Consider the following 26,749-nt stretch of genomic DNA (forward strand, 5'->3'; position numbering starts at 1 on the left):
TCAGTATGTTTTCTGGGACAAAAATACAGCAGAAAGATGTCTTCAACTAAATGCAATGACTACAGTCAAAAAGAAGGTTTTTTTTTTCTCCTAAATGATTACAGAAATTCCCCAGACCATTCCAACACCCCTTTTTCAAATGAGAATATAGTCATGGTTTTCACAGAAACAAGAACATACATATATAAGAACATACACAGAACATACATATAAAAAAATATAGATTTGTATATTTATTATTTCTGAGAACGAACACTTAATTGGTTTCTAGCTGCAAGTAAGGGGTTTTTGCAATTATTTTATGCATCTGTAGAGGGCTTAATGCTGATTTATGGTGTTTACTGAATCTTGACTTAGCCTGGTGGGAAACAGTACAAGGAAACCACACAACTATATTCAAGGGTTACAAGTGATTTCCACAAATGAGGTATTCTATACTGCAAAACTCTTTCAATATAAATCATTCTCTGTAATCTATTTTTAAAAAACACTAAGCTAAAAGTGGTTTATGTACCAATTGTCTTTTTAAACTTCAACCTAAACCCATTCAAATTGAATAGCAGGAAACTCCATTTAAACATAAGAAATATTTTTTAGTGCAAGGAGGATCGAAGATTGCAGCAGGCTGCTCAGACAGGTTGGGTATTGATCCTCAGTCCTTGGAGATATTCAAAACCTGACTCAACAAAGCTCTGGACAACTTGCTCTAGCTGACCCTGCTTTGAGGGGTCAGACAATCTCCAGATGGTCCTTTCCAACTCCAGCCATTCTGTGATTCCAGAATAAGCATGATTATTTCCCATCTCACGGGTGTTAGTACAAGTTATTAGGCCTCTGTGTCAGTAACAGAATAAAAGACAGAAAAACGATTTCTGAAAGATTTAATTTCCTCTCCATTGTTCCAAGGCTGGCAAGCCTAAAAATGCTTACTTGAAATAACAAATGCTACCTAGTTCAATGTATTGTACCAGAGATTATTATGCTTTTTCTTAATTTTAAAGCATAAAATACATCGTGCAAATGTCTGTTTATATCACAAGGAAAGAAAAACGGTAGCAACTGACAGACACTCAAGTTTGCTACACCAATAGTTCCTGAGATAAATGCCCTGATTCTGGTACTGATGATAAATACTTTGCTGTAACATATGCTATATATTTACTGCAACACACTATTACAGTAGCACCAGTCTAATGCTTATAGTTGGTGAAGAGGACTTCTCTGCCTTTTCATTATTGGCCTGAAGAACTGCACTGGGAAGTGTTATCTACTCAATGATTCCATCTTTGGACAATACCATTCATTTCATCTTCCAGAGGTTTAATAAGCCAGAGTTATTACAGTTTTTAAATGATCTTTCACAAAAAAAAAAGTTTATTCATTCTTAATCGCTACATTTCCAATCTTGGTCTTTAAAAAACCCAAAACCAATTGTTCAAATCTGCTTAATATCCTTCCAAAATTAACCAGCTGAGAGATTTTAAGTGTTCTGAAATTGAAGCTTAATGAATGTATTACCAAAAAATCTGTTTTCCCAACCTTTTCACTAAGAACTATATAAAACACAAACTGGTGTCTGCTATAGTATTTACGTTAATAATTTTTTACTATTTATTAACTTTTTCGTTCCTCTGATGAAAAATCTTAATGCCAATATTCAATCAAGTCTCTACCATAAACATTCCTGATGCCTTTTTCCTATGAAATGAAGAAATTCTCCTTATTTTCCTTTACATCTTATCTACTGAAATACTATCCATAGGTTTTAGAGACTTTTCAAGGTCACCAAATATTTGTTGTGCCACAATTTAAAAGCCTGATAGGAATCAAAGATACCAGAACTCCAGGGCAATTTCAGGTCAACCTCTTCTTTATTGAAAGTTGATAGGTTTTGATCTGCTTCATGGGCAAAGTCATTAGACCAATATTTCATCTGAACACCCTTTAAAGATGTTGGGTATGAAATGTAAGAATTTCAATGGAAGTGGAAGACAATTGAAGCTCTCAAATTGAGGGAAAATCTTAATAATTTTCCATAATTTTTTCAACATAATTTAGCATGAATGTGTTTCCTACTTAAAACTCAAACTGCTGACAAATTCCAAGATCAAGTATTTAAAAACAATTAACATGTTTGGGATCCAAACTTTGAACAGATAAGAAAAATACTTTAATAAATTGTAATAAAACTGCACAATACACTCCTTAAAATATTCAAAACCTAATGTGTTTCCCATAGATAATTGATATTCCCAGTTTCAGATTTTTATCCTACTAAATATTATTACGTCTAAGTACTTGTAGTTCATCCATAGGCAAAAATTATCTACTAAACACCAGAAAATCTCTCAGAAATCTTTACTGCCATGGATTGGACTGTCATAAAAAGCTGATTTTCTGAGAGTGGGTCTTGCACATTTTAATCATAATTGGGTATTTGCTTTGAGGAGCAAAGCCTGAGTTCAAAGATGAGGCTGCAGTCTGTAAGCAGATCAACAATTACAAACTGAGACAGGAGTTAAAAATCTCAGTTCTGGAACACTTAAAATTAACTTTTTAAATCTGCCCTTTGTATAATCTCCAAAGCACTAGCAGCTCCATCAGACTGGAAGAATGAGAAACTGCATCAATTTGGCCAAGAGCAGAGCTCTCATCCATCTGTTTGGGAGTAAAAGTCTCACTTGATGGGTCAAGAAACACCTTACACCTGAGTACCTATTTCAGATGCAAAATTGCTGGGTTTATATATATTTTTCTATTAGACATCCAAAGGAGAAGCTCACTGTTTTATAAAGAATAAAGATAATAGCTACATAAATGTTACAATATTTAACTTGTTGAAAGAAAAATTGCACCTTTATTTTTTGAAGTCTGTTCCAATGCTGCACTTATGTCATATAACTGAGCTTGGTTTAAAGTATAAGTATCCATAAAAAGGTGATATGATAATATCTTGTGCTAATGGTGCCATTATCAAGCTATAAAATGGTGCCATTATTTTGCCCAACTGTGTGGCTTCATGCCCAAGGCCGTTGTTCCAGCTGGGAAGAACAACTCACAGTAATATGGCATATTATGAAATTTCCCTAAATATGTAAGAGGTTTCATAAATGGAATGCATTTTTGCAAGCCACACTATTATGTAATAAAACAGTCTCCTGATTTATGTCTGAGAGTAGGAAATCATGTCAAACCATCCCTTTCTAGGACTCAAAAAATGAAATATACATTTTGAAAGCTAACTAAAATGGAAAAAAGAAGTTGATATGGACCTCATCCTCAAATACCTGCTATAAAAATTATTTCCCACACATTCTGGAAGCAAGCCAGTTGTCAGAATTTAGGGTGACAAATGATAAACAGAGTGGTCAAAAACCAAAATTCCTTAAAGCTCTCAAGACAGCGTTCAATGCATAAAAACCCAGTGATTATAAATACAGCTAAATATGCCATCTGCAACATTTATGCTTCCTCTTGGATCCTGTCTGGTTTATGTACACAAACCATAAGACACCTCTTACTTTAGCATTCTTGAGAGTCACCGAGTCCCAGCTTTGTCTCTCAAGTTCAAGAAAAGATGAGCTGACAGACCTGCAATGGCATCTTTACAAATTCATTATTAACATCTGGCTAGTTACTAGTTTTGTACTTCAAGCATGATCATTATTCTTCACGCTCACAAATTGAAACTGCAAAGGGAAGAATAATTCTTGGCATCATTCTCACATAAGAGGCAAATCTAAATTATGACATCAGTTGCAGATTGACTCAGTAGTAAATTACCAAATCCAATTTACTCAGAACCTTGTAATTTAGTTTCAATCTAATTTAATTTAATTTTAGCTGTGATATATAAATGTTGATTAGTAGACTATTGCATAAGAATACAAAGTATTTAAGTTTCTTAAGTTACTAATATTTAAGCTACAGTAGTTGGGGGGGGTGGGGTTGGCATGCTTTTTATCCCAAAGGCAGAACAGAACAATATTAAGAACCACACAAGCAAGCGTTAATAAAATTAAATCTGCTATCCATGCCAATTAACTCTACAACATAATTTTCTAGAATTGAAAATAATTCTCCCTTTGCAAATAAACTGAGCTAGAAATACACTCCATAATTTATACTGACATGGGCTTATCCTTGTCAAAGATACGGCTACAACTGCTGCTCTTCAGAAGTGATGGATACTTATGTTTGAAATTTAGATTTCTCTATCATGCGATTATCACTGAGAGATCTTACAGAGTTCTCTGATCTTTTTGTTTTTGAGATCTTCCAGCACTGAAGCTGAATGAAAGCACAATGAAAGGACACTTTAAAGAACCATGCAAACATACACCAAAATGTCATCTGTTTTATTCCCTACTTCTGCTATGTTACACTTACTGGTCTTTACTTCAAGTCAGATGAACTGTAAAAACTAAGCTATGAGAAGCTGTAGTTAACACATTTTCACAAATAAAAGAATTATAAAAATCAGGATAAACCTATCAGTAGCAGCCATTTGCTAATTACATAGTTATACTTACGCTAAAGCCACAAAGGTCGATTAAAATAATTCATCTGGCAACCTAGCTAGAATTTCCTGCTGCAATATTCACTAAAAAATTAAAAATTGTCATGAAAACAGTCAAACTACATTATAAATTCTGCCCCTGGGCCACCTCCCTTGACCTGCTGGCAGCGCCCTGCCTAACTCAGCCCAGGTCACCTTTCCCTTCTCAGAGCACGTTGCTGGCTCATGGCTTTTCCTCCCCAGGTGCAGGATTTTGCAGTTCCCTTTGCTGAACTCCATGAGGTTCCTGTCACCCTGTTCCTCCAGCCCCTCCAGGTCCTCCTGGATGGCAGCACAGCCCCTTGGCATAGCTCAGCCTCCTCCTGGCTTTGTGTCCCCAAAGAACTTGCTGTCCCATTATCCAGATGAGTCCATTAAACCTCATAGCACTTTTCCACAAATATAATAATTTTCACTTACAAAGTGTTCCATAGGAACAACCCAAATGGACAGACTTAATTTTACCTTTGGATAAATAGAACTGCTACAATCTACTGCACTGACACTGAGGTAATTCTGACTTGTACAGGGAAATGAATATGGAAATGTATGGAAATAATTATGTAAAGGAATATACTCCTTATATATTTATATATACATATATATATACTTACATATATAAATGAAAAGTAAATGGCATCAGGAAAATGTGCCACATTCAGATTGAGATATCTGTATCTGCCATTTAATTTATTATCTTCCTAAGCCTACCACCAATTTCCTGACATATTTTATTTCTAGTACAATAGAATAGGCAAGAGGAAGGTATTAAATAAAATAGATTTAATATTGTTGAACAAGTTTATTTGAATACTGATGCAGTCCTTGTGAAAAATTAAGTTCAGGCTTTCAGTTAAATCTGTTTTGTAACTACATGAAATCTGGTTCTGGTGAAAGAAGGATTAGCAAACTCCTATTGCAGAAAACTGATGCTACTTTGCAGCCAATTTTTATGGTTGTGTGATGAGGAAAAGCAGTTCTATACTATATAAAATCTATACTTTTAGTGTCATATGAATCTAATTTTTCTGGCAGACATGTCTCATACAAGGTCAGTAGATAAGCACTTTCTCAAAATGTCTTATAAGCTTCCTAAATCCATAGTTTCATTTTTTCTAACTGAACAAACATCAACTATCCTTTTTCTTGAGAGAATAAAAAGAACAATAATTCCATATACCATTTTTTTCTATTAACTGCACTCAACCCTTTATAAAAGATAATGGATCTTCTGCAGCATCAGAAAGTAAAAATAAGGAGTTCACACATAAAGTGATCCATGAGTAATCAATATGCAATATTCAGGCTACTCATCAGAGCCCCCAACCAGAGGAAGAATTTGGTTACATTGAGACATGACTACTAAGTCAATGATATGGGTTTGAAAACAAAATACACAAGAGACAGGAAAAAATTACCCTAAATTAACAGATCTCTAATGCTAAAGCTAGATTTTCTACAAAAACATACAATAATGCTTTTAAAAGCTGAGCTAAAAGGTTTGGATTACACATTTCCCAAGTGAAACAATTTCTACTCAAATTTAAATAGTATGATTTAAACATCCCTTTAAAAGTTAAGGGGAAGAAACAGAAAAAAACCTCCCAGCATTCCAATATTGCTCCAGCAGAAGCCAAAGCAGCAGATGCTGTGGATGCTGTACCTGGCACACCCTGCAGAGCTGCACTGCTAAGGTGTGGGCACCACCCAGAACAGCAGCTGCTGAAAGGCAGTTTGGATTCCTAACAGGGAAAAGAGCTGAAAAAGAGGAAATTTCCTTTTTCTGACTATTTACAGTTTTGATTCAGGACAGGGAAGGCACCACAGTTATTCTTATCAATACTAAAAAGATGTTCGTGTTTTTGCTTGAAAGGGAAACTCTCTAAAGAAAATGGTCGGAAGTGAGATTGTTGATGGAATGAGAAGAGAAAAATGCTTATTTGATAGCAGGAAAATAATATAAAGTCTGCTTTTCTTCTTGAAAAGATTTTAGCATGTAACTTCAGATTAGAAAAATATGTGTAACTACACACAGCAAAATGATGTGTAAACCAGAGCCATTACAAATATTCTGTTTGTACAGACAAGGGATTATTCAAAGGGAAACAAAATAATCAAAAAGAATATTTTTTTACACTAAACATCTACAACTGCTGCCCAGAAGATTAAAGAGACTTCTGTTCTGGAAGGCAAGATGACTGATGAAGACAGAAAATTCCTTTGTTCTTCCTGTTCCTGAATATTGGAATGCTTCACTGAGGGAGTAAATGTGTACATAAATATGGGACCACGTTATTACAGAAACCCAGAATTAGAACATGGAATTTTAAGTGCTTAAGCTTTGCTTTGAAAATTTCCTTGATGGCTACGAGGTGCCAATAGATCACTCTGACTACTGGGCAAGATGGAGCCCAATGGTACAAAGAGCTTACACTTGGAACCTCTGAAACTGAAACAAAAATAAATTACCTCACTAATTAGGTAATTGAGGATTTAAAATTCTAATATACATATTTTAATATACTACACTCAGTTATATAAAAGTAATATTATCTCTGATTTTGATGTCAAAAAATTTTGGGTCAGGTCAAGGCCTTTCACAAGGTATTTTATATGCATTTCACATCAGCTATCTTTGCAGAAAAAGGATGAAACAGAGAAACAGTTTACACTGTTAGGCAGCAAAGCTGTCAACATACATGAAAACCAAAACAGACAAGGACATAAGAAAAAGAATGTTCTATTTGAAAGTCACATTTGGTAGAAACACAGCACTCTTTTGCTTATCATGAATTTTCCTCACAGCTGTACTTTTACTAATCCCAAAACTGAATTTCACCAGTATATAAGTTTAAGACTTGAAATTAGACTTCTAAAATATTTTGATTATAAAAATTGCAATCAATAAAATTATAATAATTCTTATCAACTCTCATAAAATTTCTTCTACATGTTTCCATGTCTTTCCTTTTCTTCCATTAGGTTTTTCAGGACAAGAGCAACCCCAGCATAAGACCTGAAGGAGTCTCCACTCTAGTTCTCCTCTTGAAACCTCTTAGCTTTAACCTCAGAGAGCTTTTGTTTCTCTTTTGAGTTCTAGTGTGCAATTCCAAATCTCCTTCAACAACATCCTTATCTTCTCAGAGCACAGTAAAAGCCCAGTGAAGCAAAGATTTTCAAGGCATGATGGAACAGTTCAACATATATCCTGATGGACACAGTTATTTCTGGTCAGAGGTTAATCAAATATTACCCATTACAGCAGCTGGATATTTGCCAGTTAACTCCCTAAAATATCTGCTGCCTTAGAAAAGCACAAGGGCAGTTTTCTTCAGATTAAATACCCATTTTAAAATTTGCTGGAAAACATGTTTGTTTCATGCAAAGACAGTGAAAGTTTACTTACACAGTAAGTAATAGGGGGAGAATAAATAGGGGGTTAATAGGGAGGAAAAAATATAAGAAACTGAGAAAAGTAATTAAAGCTATTTCTTCATTTGCAGCAGAACAACATAGCTTTTCTTCTTTGAGAATAGGCTTCTTTACATCACTTACTAAGTCATGTTTTTATGCTGACTTGTATAAGGTTTTGACTAATAACTAAAAAATTATTTACATACTGAGATTAAAATAAAGAAAAAAACCAAAAAGGTAGGTCTGTACGTAAATTTTGCAGTGTGGCACTGAATCCCCCAGTATAACCTGCCGTGGATTCAGCACCAGAGGACACACAAACACAAAGAGAGCTCTCTGAAACTCGTGTGATCATTCTATGAAGCAAATGAGGGTGGTCCCTTTGCACTTCCCAAGTGTATGTCTTCAGGGAAAGCAACTCTGAATTTTCTCCACTGCTTTACAATAGCTGTAAAAAATTTATTCATAACCAGATATGAAATAAAATCGAAGATAAATAATGGCTGATATGACAAAAGTCATTGAGAGTACCCAGATGCCCCAACCTCTTCTGAAAATTAGCACCCAAATATCCAGATGACTTAAAAATACAACATTTGTGCTCTGTAACTTATAGAATTTGGTAAGTGGGGATTTTGTTTTTTGGGTAATTAGTGAAAAAGAAGGGGGCGGGCCATTAGCAATTATCAACAAAAATGTTGATATTGTTGGAAAAAACAACCTACTGTCATAATTTCTTGTACTGTCATAATTTCTTGATTTAATAACTTTAGGAATTTCCTTTAATCTGTTTGGTAACAAAATGTCATTCATTTTGTGTCTGCCGGTCAACTACATTTTACAGAAACATTAATGTATAAATGTTCACATTGAGTGGTCAAGAAAAAGATTCTCCTTAGCAACATTTTCAGATCAAAGAAATAACTTTGCTACTGAAAGTTCAAAACACGTAGTTATATTTTACCACAAGTGGCATATTGAATACGAAAGTTTATTTTATCTGCATGATTAAACCAAAAAAAGAAGTGACAGTAACCACTGATTAATTTCTAAAATATTTCACAGAACTAAGACTGCAATAATATAATTAGTCAAAACAAATTCAGAGATCTCTTACCACTTCTGAATGCTATTCTTTCATACGTTCTTTCTATTCCTAAAACAAAAGACAAAATCCCCCCACTAACTTTCAGAACAGAAGGTTGCAGCAATTTATCAATTCCCTGAGCAGCAGGGCAAAGTAGTCAATTCAATTAAAGACCATGTACTAGACCAATTGTATTCTCGTTCCTTGTGGAGCAAAGAGCTCTAAGTGTCAACAAACTGGCAGTGAAAGAAGAGTCAATTGGTAAAAGACCAATTTCATTTGTTTTTAAACTGTTCACAGGAAACTTACAAAGCTGAAAATGGACCTGTTCAATCCTCCTTTTCTGAAGCTCATTAACTGCTTTGTAGTAATCATTGCTTCTATGAAACTGTTAAATTGTCAATTCTTGCTCCTTCATAACAATGTCAGAGGTAATTCTAAAAACCCCTCATCCCCACCACTGTTTTCCCTCCACAATCCTTCAGGATGGCTTGTAGGACGCCTACGTGTCATATCACAAAAAGGATGATTTCAATTATTTCATAAGATGTCATCAGTGGATTCACTTTACTTTTGTTGTTAGAAATTGTTCACATCAAAAATGTTCACATCAAAAAGGAAAAAAAAAACCAAGGAGTATTGAAAGAGGAAAATAATATCACAGAAAACATAACAAAAGCACATCAAGTACAGCAGATGGGACATATCTGCTTCCCCAAAGGAGAATCAAATCTGTCCAGAGGTGGTTATACAATTCCTTTCTTAAAATGTCTGGTTTCAGAGATTTTAGAAACTGCCTGTGCCACCTTTCCTTTTAGCATGTCTAAACTATCTCCCACTGATATTCAGTCCTGTTTGTTCTTCCTCCCATTCTCCATCTCCTTCCCCCATCATCACTCAAACAGCCTGATCTGCAGTATCAGCCTTTTAAGTCTTCTTAAAAAGTGAACTCACTTCAGGATTGTCTCAAGTTGTTTTTTCTAAACCTCTTTGCAATTTTTACTATCCTCTGAACTCTCAAGTTGAAACCAGGAAGAGCTAAAGGACTCTTTAGAGCAAAAGAGTAGAGCAAAAGGACTGCTTTAAAAATTTTATTTAAAACACTGTTCTTCACTACAACAAATCCTGGTTTATGTCTTTTTATACCTTTTCATTTTGTTCTCTTTGTATCCTGAGTTCCTCCTTGAACACTATTAATACAAGAGGGGTCAGCTTAGCAGTAGAATTTTTAAAGTATAATATTATTTAGTATGATCATTTAAATAACTTGCTTTCACTATGTTATAAGTTTTAACAGCCTTTTAAAACCATAGCATTAGCATTGTGTATAATTAATAACAACTGAATCTTTCACTTTAGAAACCCTGAAAATGTTATTGCAATGATGTAGCATTTCCCATTAAGGCCTTTCTGTTAAAAAACACAATTAACCTTAGTACACCTAATATCATACTGTTAGCAAATTGTCACTACTGTATCTTCCATAATTATCAGTTTAAAGTAAAAATACTAAAATAAAAAATCCCTTCCACCACATTTTGCTTCATTATACCACACAACATTGGAGTTGAACATAGGTAATGTTTAAATATCATAAAAAGACCCAAAAAAAAGTTTTAAAAAATATGAGCAAGAATTTAAGCATCGGTTATTTCAGAAAAATCACTCACAAAGTACTTTGCACATAGTAAATGCAACTGCAGTAACTCAGTATTTGTGCTAATGGAGACAGCATGTGAGTGGACCTGAACTGAAATTGCTGGTTCAATATCATGATATCATGGAATTTATCCCTGTGAATGATAAACCATGCAAAAACATCCCACAAATGAAACATCAGTTAATGATCTTATAGAGTATTTGCAAACTCGGGAATATAAATTCACTTTGGTACTCCTATGACAAAGCATCTACACATTGCAATTAGGCACTCAGATTTCACTGGTTTCCTTAACTGATGAAATTCTATGACACTAGAATATAATTTGAATTTGTCATCTGAACTAAAAGCAGTTTAATATTTCAAGTTTAATTTTTCTGAGAATGTATTTTTTATTTTTATTATTATTATTGTTATTATTTAAAAAGAAGTCCTGCCCCCTTTCCATCTGGCTACAACAGGTGTAGAATAAACAGCACTGAAGCAATTTCCTTGAACCACGCCAGCCAAGCATAAAGAAAAATACAAATGGAATGTGAGGCATCTCAATGGAGTAACCAAAATTGTAACAGTAACAATGGTGCTGTGCAATTTAATCTTCTGACTGCAAAAGGATGTTTTGACAGACTAATAACTGTACACTGCACTGTCATTCTATTGAAAGACTCAAGCCGAAGGTGAAGAGCCATTAGGGTGGCTGGGAGGGGACAGAAAATGAATTTTAAACACAAAGAATAGAGCTTGCTTAGCCAGCTAAAAGGCTGACTAAAAGGACTGCCATGTATAAATACAAAAAAGGGAATATACACCAGGAAGAATGAAGAGCTACTGATGTTACAGACAATAACAAATGTGTCTAAACAAAATGATTACATAAGGAAAAAAAGGAATTGTGAAACTATTTTAAGTTCAAAGCATAAGGAAATCTGGGGTTTTTAAACAGATATATGAGGCCATGAAAACATTTGCTTAAACAGTTTCAGGCTTAACACATCCTGATAATGGAAAATATTACTGTCAGCTCTGAGCCTATATAGATATTATGTCAAAAAAACACTTAATTGTTCTATGTGTATTTGCAAGACTTGAAGCCCAGTAGATAAAGATTATAGCCTTTCACTTTTAGTGAATTACTAGTTAGTAAAAATAAGTAAAATTTATTTTAATTAAAATATTAACAATGGAATCAAATCTTGGATAGAACAATACTTAGTATGCAGGAAAACCAATGACTGAGAAGCTACTGTTTCCTTCCCTTTCATAAATTACTTTAAACACATAATTTTAGACATTGTTCGAGTACAAATAATGCCGACAGAAAATGAATCAAAGCGAAGCCAAAGTAAGACCAAAAAAGACAAAGCACTGTCAAAAGAACAGGGTGATTATATCCACATTCAAGATGTCTTCAAGTATCCCTTATCTATGTGAACTTTAAATAAAATTCAAAGGAAGTGGATGTAAGGAGATGAGTAGCAGTCTTCACAAGGAAACAAAGACCCAAACATATCAGATTAGTGTAATTTTCCCAGCTCCTCAGGATGCCTCTTCTAGTTAGAATGGAGAAGTGAATTGATTACATTGCAAATAATATAGCTGCAATTGATTTTTCTTTTCCACTACTTGCCTTACCACAGATGAATACAGCTAAAAAAGATTTTCAAAATAAATCAAGTTTTGTATGTAATGCCCACAGAATAGAAATGAAGTATCAATTAAAAAAAAAAAACAAACCAAGCAACAACAAACCAACAAAGTAATCACTGTACAAAAAAAGCATTATCAGCTTATAGTAATGAATACAGGTGTGATGTGAATAAAATAGCTTTTTGCCTTTTCTAAAGAGAGGGCAAGAGAAAAGGAAAAGTCTATTCAGGTGCACGTGCATCTTAATCACAAGAGTGATGATACATCTGTGACTGAGGCATATCTGTTGTTGAATCCTCACCTAAGAGCTGACAAGAGCACTTCAGAATGTCACTGAATGCCTTCATTTTGGCATGGATGCAGTGACACATTCACACCAGGCTCATGCTCAGCAGTGGAACAATAATGCATCCCCAATGAGAAAGCCAAAAAGTTCCTTTTAAATCTCTGAATAAACACTTTATGAATCCTTTCTCCACTGACATCTCACCTCCTACAGTGCAAAGTCTAACAGTAACAATAAAAATTTGTATATTTCTACAATTATATTTCAGCTTAAGTACAGTTTTGCATTCTTTCCCCCCTTTTTACCCTTGCTGCTACTGAATAATACTCATAGAGTGTTTTAAGTTGGAAAACACCTCTAAGATAATTGATGTGAACCATTAAGAGATGTAGTCCATCCTTGCTCTTTCCAATCTCTGGTCTGGACACAAGTACAGTCAAATTTTCAGTCTGGGAATGTATATTTAAGAAATCATGCCATAATAGGGGAAAAAATGAGACTATCCAGATGTCATTTAAGAATTATTTTTTCTTTATGAAGGCATATATAAATATTTGGCCCAAAATGCCCGACAGCTGAATAAATACCAAAAGAAAATATCTGGCATTTGTATTACACAACTTATTATTTAGAAGAAATACCTCAAATTTATAACTATTTTCATTATTTTTAAAGCCTGGGGGTTGGAGGGACTCTCAAGGAGAATGCAATGAATTGCACTGAATTCCTGGTATGGATCTTAATATCTTCTGCAAACTCATTGAATTCACATTTTACTCCACAGAGAGGTCATTATCTTTGAATGTTTTAAAGACAGGGCAAAGAAAGGATGGTTAAGTTGCAGAGAAAATGACTCTGACTCTTCTCAGTGGTGCACAGAAAGAGGATGAGATGCAATGAACAGAACCTCCAACAGATACAGTAAAGAAAATTACTAGACAAGGATCTGAGCAATCAGATCTTACTTTGATGTTTGCCCTGATCTGAGCAGAGAGCTGGGCCTGAGACCTTGAGAGGTTCATCTATAAACTGTTCTGTTTCCCTGAGTCAGAAATTCTGACTCTTCCACTACAGATAACTAAAACAAAACTTTTATCCATGAAAATCAGTCATTTATGCAAACCTGTCATATGTACACAGCAGAGAATTTCTCAGACCCTACTGCTGAGAACAGAACAAAACCAAAATTACCTTAAATGAAAACAATTCAAAGCCTGCACTAAGATGGTATTAGGAGACAAAAGGAGTAATGATGATTCCACACACATACAAACAGCTTTTATTTCACTCATTTGAGAATATCTGACAGCTTGAATGGGTTTTCACTACCTGGACTTGTAGTTAATATGGCAATTTTAACAAGACTGCAATCCGTAACAATGTCAGTCTTGTGTATTTTTCTTGTCACTGTAAGGAACAAGAATAAAAAGAAAAGACAAGAAAGTAAAATGAGGACATCATGAAACAAAAACAAAAAAGGAAGGAAAGAAACACACAAGATTAATCTTCCTCTGTTTTTTTGTGAAGCATGTTAATGAAAAGCTAGCAGCGAAAGATGAGAGCAATGAATAAAAATCACATAACATAAATAATAATGTAGTAGTAGAATAGAAAATAGAGCATGTTGGTCTAAAATTCATTATATCAGCTTTAAGAATATATGTGTTCCAAACAAGTATTCTACAACCAGCAGATCTTACACATTTTCACAGGACAGTCTACATCTCCTAACCCATTCCTAACACATCCACAGAAATATGAGTAACAGAACTTACAGTAATTCTGGATATTTTCCTGTTTCTACATATAAAGAGATTGTATTAATCCTTCTGACAAAACTCCCACTTTGAGGAACTAGAATAAAAATTCAGCATGGCACTTATTAAACTTTTAACTAATGTAAAATGTAATTGCAAATAGAGATTCACATTTATACAAATGTGTTTCTAATGCAAGGCACAGCATGATTCTTAGATCTTAGTTTTCTAGTGCTATTTAAACCTTCTGTCAATAACTTGCAATAAAACAGTATCATCATTAATATGTTTTATTTGGCATGCTGAGGAAAGGAAGTGAAAACAATAGGTCACTTACAAAGTATGTGTATAGGAGGATAAGAGAAAGGTAAGAGTAGTAAAAGTGGATTTGGTAGTATAAATGTGGAATCAAAGAATGAAGATCATTCTCAAGGAAGTTATTCTGGACTTAGTGACATTTAAGAACATTTGGGGTTGTGGTAGATAACCATCAAATTCCCAATGCTGTGATGAAGGGCCTATGGTACTCCTGGGTGTCCAGAGGAAAATACTGAATGCAGCAAATAGGATTGTGGTTGGAGTCACAAGAAGAAGAGCAGGAAAGATGGAGCTAAGGCTGTTCTGCTTCCCTCAGCAGCACAGTGTGTCCATGTGGGAGCTGCTGAAAACTCCCTTTTTCTGCCCCCTCAAGTACATCATTAACTCCACATCCAAAACACATCCAATCACTTGGAAAAGCACACCCAATTCTGGCTCCCACAGCTCCCAAGCGATACAAACACTGGAGGGTGCACAGAAAAAGCCAAAAAAACAGTGGTAGAGTATATGGTATTTGCAACATCATATCCTTTATAGGAGGAAGCTCTCCTTTCTAGCACAAAATTATATTTCAAGACTAGCCCTTGGAAAGCTGCACTTACCATTAATCAAAATTTTTGAACAGTGGCAATTATTGACAGTCAGAACTATGTAGCAGAAGTCACGTGCACATCCCCTTTTTAGAAACATTTAGGCAAGAGTGATTTTTTTTTCTAGTATATGGTCTAGTTCAAACTGCAATTAATTTATGAAAGCCTGTGCTTTAGTTTATGTCTCATTTCAAATTATATGACCAAAGCAGCCCCTTCTGGATTTATCATCTATGAGATGTAACACCTAGGTAGCAATGAAATCAAGTGCTTACATGAAAAAGTAATGACAAGTAACTAATGCACTTAAGGTCAGATTTTAAAAGAAGCAGATGGCCTGCAAGCTCTCTACCCTCTTGCTTAATATGTTTATCTGGCTATCTATGTCTGATAATTGTACTGTCTCCCTGAAGGCACAAAAGATGTTTGTCTAATATAGAACAAGCAGTTTATGGTTTGAGTTTTTTTTTAATTTTCTTCAAAATACATTAAATAAGCTTCCTGATAATGAAGAATTCAAGAGATTTTTTTAAATGGCATCATTATCACAATTTAAAGGTCCTTAAAGCATTTCAAAATAAAACAATCAGCATTTCATAAAAAAACTGGACAGAATTGTGTACCTATCATCCTTTTCCACAGTCTGAAGAAATGAGCACTCACACTATAATCTAACAGAGAGCACAGCATCTCCCCAGCATTTTCCCCAATTATCAGCCAAGTTTGCAGGTCTGAGATTGTCTTCTTGATAAACAAAGAGCTTGGGACTCTACTCAAATTTGTGCTGTTTCTTCTGCATTTCTCAGGAGAAGCATTTGTCATCTGTGACTTCCTCATATGTTCACACTGGTTAACTCAGTTCAAGCCATTTATGCATTAGTTAGTCCACGAGGAACCACAGAATGGCTTTGGTTTTTTAAATCCTGGAGTCTCACTGAGTAATATTTTATTTTGTTATTTCATCAGAGAAATTATTACACTGGCCAAATAGTTCAGAGATTAATATCAAGCTTTAAAAAAAAAAAAAACAGAAATAAAATATCACAAGAAAAATACCCTGAAGAGCTCCTAAAGGTCAATATATGGCAACTATTTTCCATTCTCAAGGATTGTTTCTAGCAGCAGATATGAAGTTCAATTCCTTGCATCTGTGACTGCAATAACTCTTACACATTACAGTGCCGTAAAAAATACTGGTTCAGTAAAATAAACATTCTCAAGTGTGAATGTCTGCTTATTCTTAATTTAAAAAAAAATCACACTAAGCATGTTGATGACACCTGAGCTCACTCCTAAGAATGCCCCTGCACATAAAACAGTCTCACCTGTAGAAGCTTCAGTGCTTTTGGAAAACTGGGACTTAGAGAGCCCTGCAAACTCAGCTGCAAGCATTCCTACAGTTTTTAGCTATTTAGCCACGGCCTGAGGAATTAAGCTCTGGAGCTTTAAGCAAAATCCCAGAACTGTATGTGCAGCCAGGGTTGTCAAGGCTGCCTAGCACTGGAAAGTTCTTTTTTCCAGGTTTACTGGCTCAGAGCTCACTATCAGTTTGTTGGTTCAGTGCTCAGAGGTCAGACTCAGCCTCCAGGTCATGGCACAAGTGCCCACGTGCTGCTGCTGCAGGACAATCCCACGATGGACACGAGCACCCAGAGCCAGAGGAGCTCAGGAGACACAAGAGCTGCTGCTCCTCAGCTGAAACTCCTGTCCATGTCAGGGCCACCACAATATCAGTGATGCTCATCATCATCATCATCACTGCTCAGCGGATGTGGGGCTCTCAAGAAGTCTTCCCCACAAAGCCCCTACACTGAAGTTTTTTAACTGATCTCTGGCCACTGACATTTTGTTTACTAAGAAAAGTTGAAAAGCATGGATTTGGCAGAAATCCAAATTTAAACATTTCAGAAACACAAATCCTGTACATTGCCCACATTTTTCTATAAAATCCTGATCACAGAGGGCAACTAAGGTTGTATTAATCCTTCTGACAAAGGAGTTTCTGACAGCCACGATAAATAGTTTGAAAATACCTATTCTCTCCACCAGTTTCCTATCTCCATTCTGATCCCTTATGAGCCAAACATTTACTTTCAAATAATTCTGAAGCCACTGTGTATGACCTTTATAGGCTTCTGCAGTTCAGCAAGGCATAGATGTTTTCTTCAGGGAGAATCTTAATATTTCAAAGTGTTTTTTTCTTATTATTGAACAAAAGGTTTTCATACCCCACCATTTGTTACCACCCCAAATCCCAAGATGAAGAATTGATTTATTTCTTCTCTAGCTAATCAAAAGTCTTGAAAAAACATAAGCTATCTGAAAGCAAACTTTTTTTTTTGTATTCTAAATTTTCTAACTAAAATTTACTTCAGTATGTATATAAGAGAAATGGAGATTACAGATGGAAAAAACATCAATATCTACTTGCTAAACATATTAGGGAGATAATTTTTATTAGCAAATACAGTATCTATACATCTCTATTTTTTTATACAACCACCAGTAGGTGATGCCTTGGTCTGCCTGGAAAAGAAAGCCCTGCACAACTGGCACATCAGTTACATGAGTTCTTATCTCAGACATCCAAATTATACACCAATTAAAACTATGCATCACTGAGGACTAATTATCTCTTAATTACGTATTTTGGATCCCTTAAATCATCAGCTGAACGATTAACAGGGCTTTTACTTTCTCAGAAATACATCAACTACGTTAAATATTTGCAGATATTCTGGTGGATCATACTGGTTCTTTTCTAAGGTGATTGGTAAAAGAAATATACCAGGAAGAATAATGAATATCTACATTTATTGGAGTGATGTGGAAGTTGGCATGGTATGGTTGGCAACCTTGTTCTGGTACATTTTAAGACTAATGTTAACTGTTTTGGCATTATTTAAAGTAAAAAAGGTACAATCTAATAATCAGGAAACATTTCTCATTTTAGCAACACTTTAGGATTCATGGGAAGCATTTTGGAAAATGCTTCCCAAATTGGATTTGGGCACATTAAGCCATTGGGGAATATCATACAGCCTTGGTATTTATTCTCCATACAATTGACCTTAAAATTCCAAGAAAATAAATTATAGATAATATAGATGGTCCACTTTCCAAGACAAGAACTCATGGGTTTCTGGCATTACATTTGATTGCCTAAGAAAGAAAAAAGGACCCATAATTACTGTAGCAGTCCCCATTTGGGTAGTAATTTTCAAGTACTTTCTAAAGTGTAATAATTGCACATGTAACAGATATACCTGTAATAATGTAACTATGACTGAGAATTTTAACAATGGTATTTAATGTGTTGAAGAACAGAACTCAGTTTAGCTTTAGACACTAGCAATGAAGCAAATGAAACTTTACCTTTTTATAGTCATTTCTTTTTTCTAAAACTAACTACAGAGCAAAAATTCCATCTAATACATTTTATACAAAAAAACAATGCTATGGAAGATCTAAACCTGAATTTCCAGACTCCTTGCTGTCTAACAACCTAAATGCCATGAGCAGACAGGAGATTAGATGAGCCACTTGGACACAATATTGAAGCCCAAATGAGCAGCCTTGTGATCTCTTATGGGGATCCCTGTTTCTTAAGATATACATTCTTTCATTCTAATTCCCTGTATAATTCCAATGCCTATATTCAATGAATAAAAGCTGACAAAATACTAAACAACTTTTCTTCAAAATCTCTTCCAAAGCACTGTAGTTTACTGAATCTCTTGATATTTGGACCACTTCCTTCTTACATTCAGATGGGAACTTGCATTTGCACTTTTTCAGTCTCATGTTCCCACCCCTCCTGCTTTTGGCACTGCAATTTCTCTTCCTTCAGAGCCCAGGACTGATATGACCTGATGCATAATTTGAGCACATTCAACGTAAATTTTGCATCCAGCTTTGTTGAGGATAATTTTTACAGCAAAGGAGGATGAGAACAAATGGCCTCAAGTTGAAAATGGGGATGTTTACATTGGATATTAGGAAAAATGTTTTCACAGAAAGGGTTGTCAGGCATTGGAACAGGCTGCCCAGGGCAATGGTGGAGTCACATCTTCCAAATCCTCCTACCCCTGGAGGATTTGGAAGATGTGTAGAGGTGGCAGTGGGGACATGGTTTAGTGTTGGACTTGGCAGTGTAAGGTTGAATGTTGGAGTAAATGACCTTAGAGGTCTTTTCCAACCAGAATGATTCTATAGTTCTCTGCTAATGATTATTATTATTATTATCAATCCTGACTTTTCATAATGATCAATATCATCATCCTTACTAAAACCTGAAACTACACATAAATCTCCATTTTAGACTATACCTCAGTCATCTATAAACAAATCCACCCTGTACTGCAGGTTGCCTTCTATTCCTGTTATTTCTCCTGTTCTGAGAGAACTGTCACTGTATGACAGTTCCATGGATTTCCCAGGGTTTTTGTTCTTGGTACACTACTTTCAAATCTATTTTAATAGAGGGATTTTACTTTTACTGTAAGAAAACATCAAAGTTGTTTTGGAAGTTAATGCATCCACTTCATCATCACTACCTGTTTAGTGTTTCAGGAATTACAGTGTCTCCATACATTGCTATATGCAGTTACTCAGCAGCCTCTATGAGAACCATTAAGGCACTTAGAAATTGAATTGCTCACCATAAATCATAGGCATTAAATTTAGGCATGCAATCACAGGTGGCACAGCTACAAACACAGCTACATGTGGATAAATACACAGCAAAGGGTTCACAATCATGACCTTAGCAAACATCAGGAAGGTTTTAAAACCCAAAAAGATCTGACCTTTACTTTTTAATTTAGTTATTAGGTTTGTGATACTGTTGTAACTTCTAATGGCAGTGACTGACAAGTTTTACTTCTTGGAACTTTTACAACATCTAAGTAATGTGTGAATGTTAAAAATTCAAATGAAGTCCAAAACAAAAGCAAAAAAGCTGAAATAAATTATACTACAGTAAATTTTATTACAAGGGTAGATATGCTTCTTGACTTACATTACACTCCTCCTTCAGTTGCTACACTCAGGCTATTATGAGGGGAAAAAAACCAATTCTGAAACAGGAGCCAGAAAACTGAAAGAACACAAGTTTCAGCTTTAAAAAAAAATCACTTGAAGAGTTATATATGAAGTAGTTTTAACTATCTGTTGTGCTACATACAAATAAAATGTAAATCTTTACCATAATTCATTATTCTGTTCTGGTATACAAACTAATAGAGGGTGACAAAGACAGTTTTCATCAGAACCACAGTGCAGAAAAAAACTGGAATTCCAAGTAGGCTTGCTTAAAAATATTAAACTTCTTCAAACACATCAGGGTATTCTATATTGTACACCAACATCCTGTCTAACTTCACTGCAACAGTAATTGTTTTATGCTGTGGAAACATGTTAGTTTAACTAGGCTATGTTCAAAAATGTATAACAAGATTTTTTTTTTTTTCATTATACACAAACCTAATTTTGCCAGACAGTGCTTTGCTGATGAGGCTGAACCTTAGAATTTAAACTGACCCTCCCAATTAAAACTCAGACACTTGTGAATCTTTCATTTACACTTCAGGGAAGAAAGGAAATAACTAGTAGAACAGTTATTATTATCTCCAGATTCAGCTTTAAAATTGGTAACAAATTTTGCTGCTCAGGCACAAGTTGAGATCAGACTTACAAGTTTGACAGTTATGAAGAGATACAGGTGCAGGAATGCAGCTGACCCTAAAGCAGGAATGTCACTGCTGTCCCTAGGGACAGCGAGCAGACCAATAGCCAGGACAGCATTTTAAGGGTATTTGCTTTTTCATATGCAGGCACTGCTTTCCAGAATATGGGAGAAAATTATGGGAACAAAGAAAATACGTCTGTTACCAGCTTAAATTACTAAAATCCCTTGCCATAAAGTCAGTTTCCTGAGAGTGAAGAACATGTTGTGACTGCTGTTATTAATATTTGCATAGCTGTCAGAAGCCCAAGCTTTATGACTGCTTACTACTTCAGGGACCATTGACCACTATTTGAGGTGCTGGCTACAGCCTGAGTTACTGCTTCTCAATAAATGTTACAGCCTTCAAATTCCATTATCAGTGGAGTCTGAATTATACTGACTCTCAAAATAAAATAAAAATGAGCAGAAACAAGTTATGGGGCTATGTTATATATTCTGTTCAGAAATCTAGTATATTTTAAGGCAAGAGTATTTTCTCATGGAGTCCTGTTTAACTGATACATAAGATACAATACACCTAAAGGTTTGGGACTGTCAAAGACAGTCAAACATAAATGTAGATGCTACTCACATACTCTTACTTGGACACTTCTGTTAACATCTGTTAACAAAGGTAATTTATAGAGATTTACCCTGAAAAGATGTAGAAACTACTGTTGTATATGAAAGTCTCACCAGTTAAATTTAAGGGTCTTTATCCATTTTTACTCATCAGCAACCCTGAATTAGAGGAAATGGAGAAAAAGTGTGATATAAGCTGTTAGAGTAATTCAACAGGGAAATATCCAACATTTGTGTGCCAGTGTATAACTTTTAGATACTCCTGAGAAAAAACTGGCACCTGCCCATTTCACAGCCAGGTCAATAGACTGTAGATCTATTTGTGGAAACAGCTCTAAGCTGAAGATGTCCCACAACACCACCTTTCTAATGACCCCTTATGCAACTATGTCACTTTTCTGCTTGTTTCCTCAAGGAAGAAGAGATTTTACAGCTAAATAAAATGCCTTTAGCATCAGGAAATTTAAATGCAGTGTTTTCCCCTGAGGGCTGCAGAGATCACCCAGCTGTGTGCCCATGGACAGGAGGGTGATGGGAACCTGCAGAACATTTCAAGAGAAAGCAGAAGCACAGCTGAAAGAAACTCAGAATTTCCTACATAATTTCTATGTTTTCCAAGTAATTCACTGCTGTCCAGTGCTGAAGAATTTGTATTCTGAGGTGATCGGAAAGACCAGTGAAAACAATGAAATGGGTCACTGCCTATCACAGACCAGTACACCTTAAAGAGCTATCTTTATTGACACCAATCATCACATACCATTTTTTCAAAGCCAAGAAATCATATTTCTTAAGAAGATATTTTGGTTTAGAGCCACCAGGGATTTATTAACATTTTGGAAAAAAAATCCCAGCTTGTTGAATAGGTAACATGAATAATAAAACTATCTAAGGAAGCCACTGTGAGCCATTGATCCCAATAAACAATCACCTGCTGGGATGGACAGATTTTTCCTTATAGTCATGAAAATCTTGGAGATAAATGAATGCAAACCAGAGATAATATAGGTGACTTTAACAGAAAGTGAACCTACGTGTCTTGTATAATGAGAAGGACTGTTTCTTTTCCTATAGGAAAATAAAAGAGCACTAACTCCAACACTCAAATCCTCCCAATGAAAGATCCCAGAAATCTTAGCTCCAGTGCCAGCATAACAGGAGGCACAAGAGCAGAGAGGTGAAATGCATACCAATAACACCAGAGGTAATAACATCAATAAAACAGCTTCAAATACCAGTTTAAAAGGAAGTAAGGTCACTAGCTCTGCCTCCTTAGGAACTCATGTTTTATATAATGTATTCTCGATGAGTGGTGATGAATAATGGAATACAGGAGGGCTGGTACTCAGACTGGACTTGAAAAATGCTCAGTGTGCTGGAGTACTTAGTCCTCTACAAAAGCATTGTGTAAAAGGAATGTGTCAAATTTCATGTTGCTACCTTACTTATTAAATGAACAGAATACCTGTCAAGGAAGCCACAATAGTTTCCTTAGGATTAAATAAAGCCTTCAGTACTGAGTTAACACAAAACACCAGGTTTTTCCCAGCATGTATGACCAATGCAGTGAGGCCATTGCAGTGAAAAGGTCTGCAATGCAAATAGACAAGTATCAACCACTTTTGCCTGTTATGAAGGTGAAAACTGGTATGCTATGAGATAAAGACGTAGAAGAGCATAACTATTTGACCTGATTTAGTGCTGGCCTTGGAAAGTTTAGCCTCTGATTGGAATGAACCATGACTTCCTTCTCCTAACCCAAAGTCATAGGAGGTTTCATATATTTTTAAAATTTCTACTACATGCAGAATTATAGTTAGCATATAAAACAAAACTTTTTTTCTCATAAAAGCTCCCTGTTCCATTTATCATTTGAAGATTTTATCTACTGCTAAAGCACCAAACACAAGAAACATATACTGGTAATGTTGACTTCAGATATTTTCTCAGAAAAGAACAAATTACAGCATAAAAAAGGCTGAGAGCTAAATAATAATCTCATTAATTTAGGAAGGCAAATACAGAGGAAAAAGTTAAAATCCCAAAACACTTTTCCCGATTGGACCTCAGTATTCCTTCTCAGTACATAAAATTCAGTAACTTAATTTCTAGATGGAGTAAGGACAGGACGGGAATGCAATAATCAAGCACCACCACATCTGAGGCAGAGCTGTCTAGACTGTTGAATATCAATGTGCCTCTAAAAGAAGCACAAAAAAAACCAAAAACAAAAACTGTGTAACCACGGCAGACAAAGAAAATTCTGATTTAAAAAAAGGAGGAAGGATGTAACCAATGATCAGGGATTCCCTCCATCAGGGTGTTATGCTGCAGTAGAAAGAGCACAAGGAGGAGCTGAGATCTGCCAACATCTGCCACAGAGCTGCACGTCTCAGGAATGCATCACCCTAATAATGTTGTCTTACAATGATGATACAGGCACCTTGCAGTCGTAAAGGTGAGAGGAGAGTGTAGTGCATTTACAGCTGCTATTGCTCGCTGGATTTGTTTAAGGAGCCTGTTTGGCAGCTGAACTTGTTCTAGCCTAAGGAAGTGGGAGAGAATGTAAAACAGCCCTAATATGAAGACTAAAAGAAAGCAGTTAGTCTTCAGGGTTTGTTTGGATTTTTTAGTAAACTAGTAGAGTCATAAATGTTAGTAAGCTGAATAAATTCATCCTCTGACACCGTTAACACATATTTCCAGTCACTGTTCAGGTATGATAAAGACAACTCTAGCTTTACTTAACACAAGAAAAACATTTCTCTGACACTTTAGTCAGAAGATGACTGCTTTAATCCAGAACACTTTATCATATATATCTAGACAGATAGATAGAATAAATTTTTGTAATTTTAAAAATTTTTTTATATATATATATAGTGTGTGTGTGCGTGTGTGTATTTTTATACATAGATTATAAAGTAAGGTTCTGTATTTTAGAAAAATATGGAAGTTTTTTCTCACCAAAATGGAAATTTTATAGGGTATTTGTATGGCTAACTGCAAAGTATTTTGAGCTTGTGCTTGATTAATGATGAAGTAAATCATCAGGATTTCCTGATGAAGTAAATCATCAGGAATTATGAAATTATCATTTCAACAACTTAATTTTTAAGACTTAATTCTGTAAGGGAGTTATAGTCAAAAGCCATTCATCCTCATAAGAAACTCTTTCATTGATGCAGGGCATGCTGCGTTCACAAGTGCAGCTATAGTAATTATTAGTATAAATATTGCTGGAACATCACAGGCCAGGGAGGAATCATGACTGCATTGATTTTTTTGAGTTTGCTACTGTAGAGCATCTCAGTGCTCCAGAAAATACTGAATGAAATTGATTCCATTGAAGTCAAAGAAGAACATAAATTCTAATAAACTATACTTAGTCTTAACTGAACAGTCACTCAACATTTAAAATGTCAAAGGCTCCAAAAGCCAATTATTAACATTCTAATACGCAGGTACATATAGATTTGCATACCATTTCCTGTGTTTACATCTAAATGCTGAAGTTATATTACAATTAAACATGTAGGTTCAACAATTTAAATTCAGAATTTAAAATTGACTGAAGTCTGACTCACTACTAAAAGCTAAAGCACAGAACCATGGAATGGTTTGGGCTGGAAGGAACCTTAAAGAACATTTCATTTCAACTCCCCACCATGGGCAGCACCACCTCCCACCAGGCCATGCTGCCCAAAGTCCCATCCAGCCCAAACTTAAAATCACACTATGACTGCCATCATAACATAATTATTAGAGACAGAAAGTACAAAATGCAAATAACTCCATTTGTATACTTACTGCATGAGTGAAACCATGAAATTCAGTGTAAAGTTGAAATAAAAATGTCTCTAAAAGCACAAAGAAATCACTAACCTGTATTTTGATTGGCCAGGAGAAATTGCTGACATAGACATAGAAAGTGATGTTTGGGTTGCTTCGAAAGTTAAATTTTTCACAGGAAAAGCTGTCTCTGTATTCCTTAATATTAACCTTGGAAACAACAGGAATCTCTTCTCCAGATATTGTTCCAGCTAAAATTTTTTAAAAGTTCAGATGTAAATACACATATTTGATTAAAATATTAATTATCATTAAAGATGCCAAAGTAAATTTGCATAAGAAACATAAATCCTTAATTGCTTTTGGTGTCTTCCTCTAAAAAAACCTCTTATTGTAGTTTAAATGGCACATTAGGTATATTTAATATACATACAGACAACTCACAGAAATTTTTAGTTTGGTTTCAAAAATTATATGCAAATTGGAAAAATGACAGAAGAAGCATAATTTTACAAGATAGTTATTATGGTCAGCTTAAATGATAATAAGCTTTCCTCCATAATTTATGTTTCATTTCAATAAACAGCTCAATAAAATCTGTAAAGGAATTTGTTGACATCTTACACTTTTGCTGTCAAGTTTTAATTGTTCATGAATGCGTTAATAACATAACTAGCAATAAACATTTATTAATTTTTGCAAATAAATGAGTGACTGAGCTAAGTTAAAATAAAGGAATAAATAGAGTTTACTAACTGTAGTATGGTAAAGTACTTCAGAAATGCATTGATGAAGAAATTCATGAGTTTAAGAGAAACTCTGAACCTTCTTTAAAAAGATTTTTTTTTTAGTTATTTCATTTTAAGCATCATGCCTCTCCTTGGATGTGTTTTCAGAAAGTCAATAGAATCAATTCATAAAAACTGTCTAAATTAAAACAAAGAAGAGTAATGGGGTTCAAAGTTGGAGAAAAAAATAGATAAGCAGTTCTTTTTATCAGCATACACAGAAGAACTTTATTGTTTGATATCAATGTAAAGGTTAATAATTAAATTTTTAGCTTGAACACTGAAACAAAGAAATAAAATCTCAGTCTCTGCAGTAGTTAAGGAAGCAATTTATCTTAATTAAAATCACAGCATTTCATAACACTGTCGTTTTAAAAATTTAAATACGCTACAAGCTTTTCTTACCAATGTAATTTTAATTGAATAGGAGAGAAAGTCAACATATTAATGAAGCTTTATTCAGATTGCAAATTATCATCTGAGGTTTAAATATTATAACTAATAACAGCATAATGATAATGGTAAAAGAAGACATTTGGTAA

General features: G+C 34.9%; 1 protein-coding gene across 3 annotated transcripts in view; it reads right to left on the bottom strand.

Annotated features, from left to right (window-relative positions):
• Positions 1 to 26,749, bottom strand: part of ATRNL1 (attractin like 1) — a 428,690-nt gene that overhangs the window by 227,024 nt on the left and 174,917 nt on the right. For all 3 annotated transcript variants that reach the window (XM_059476726.1, XM_059476727.1, XM_059476728.1), the window contains exon 24: positions 25,513 to 25,670. In XM_059476726.1, coding sequence (XP_059332709.1) covers positions 25,513 to 25,670 — 158 coding nt within the window. The remainder of the gene's footprint in view (positions 1 to 25,512; positions 25,671 to 26,749) is intronic.

This window comes from Ammospiza nelsoni, chromosome 8, assembly GCF_027579445.1.
Source record: "Ammospiza nelsoni isolate bAmmNel1 chromosome 8, bAmmNel1.pri, whole genome shotgun sequence".
In the NCBI taxonomy this organism is placed as follows: domain Eukaryota; kingdom Metazoa; phylum Chordata; class Aves; order Passeriformes; family Passerellidae; genus Ammospiza; species Ammospiza nelsoni.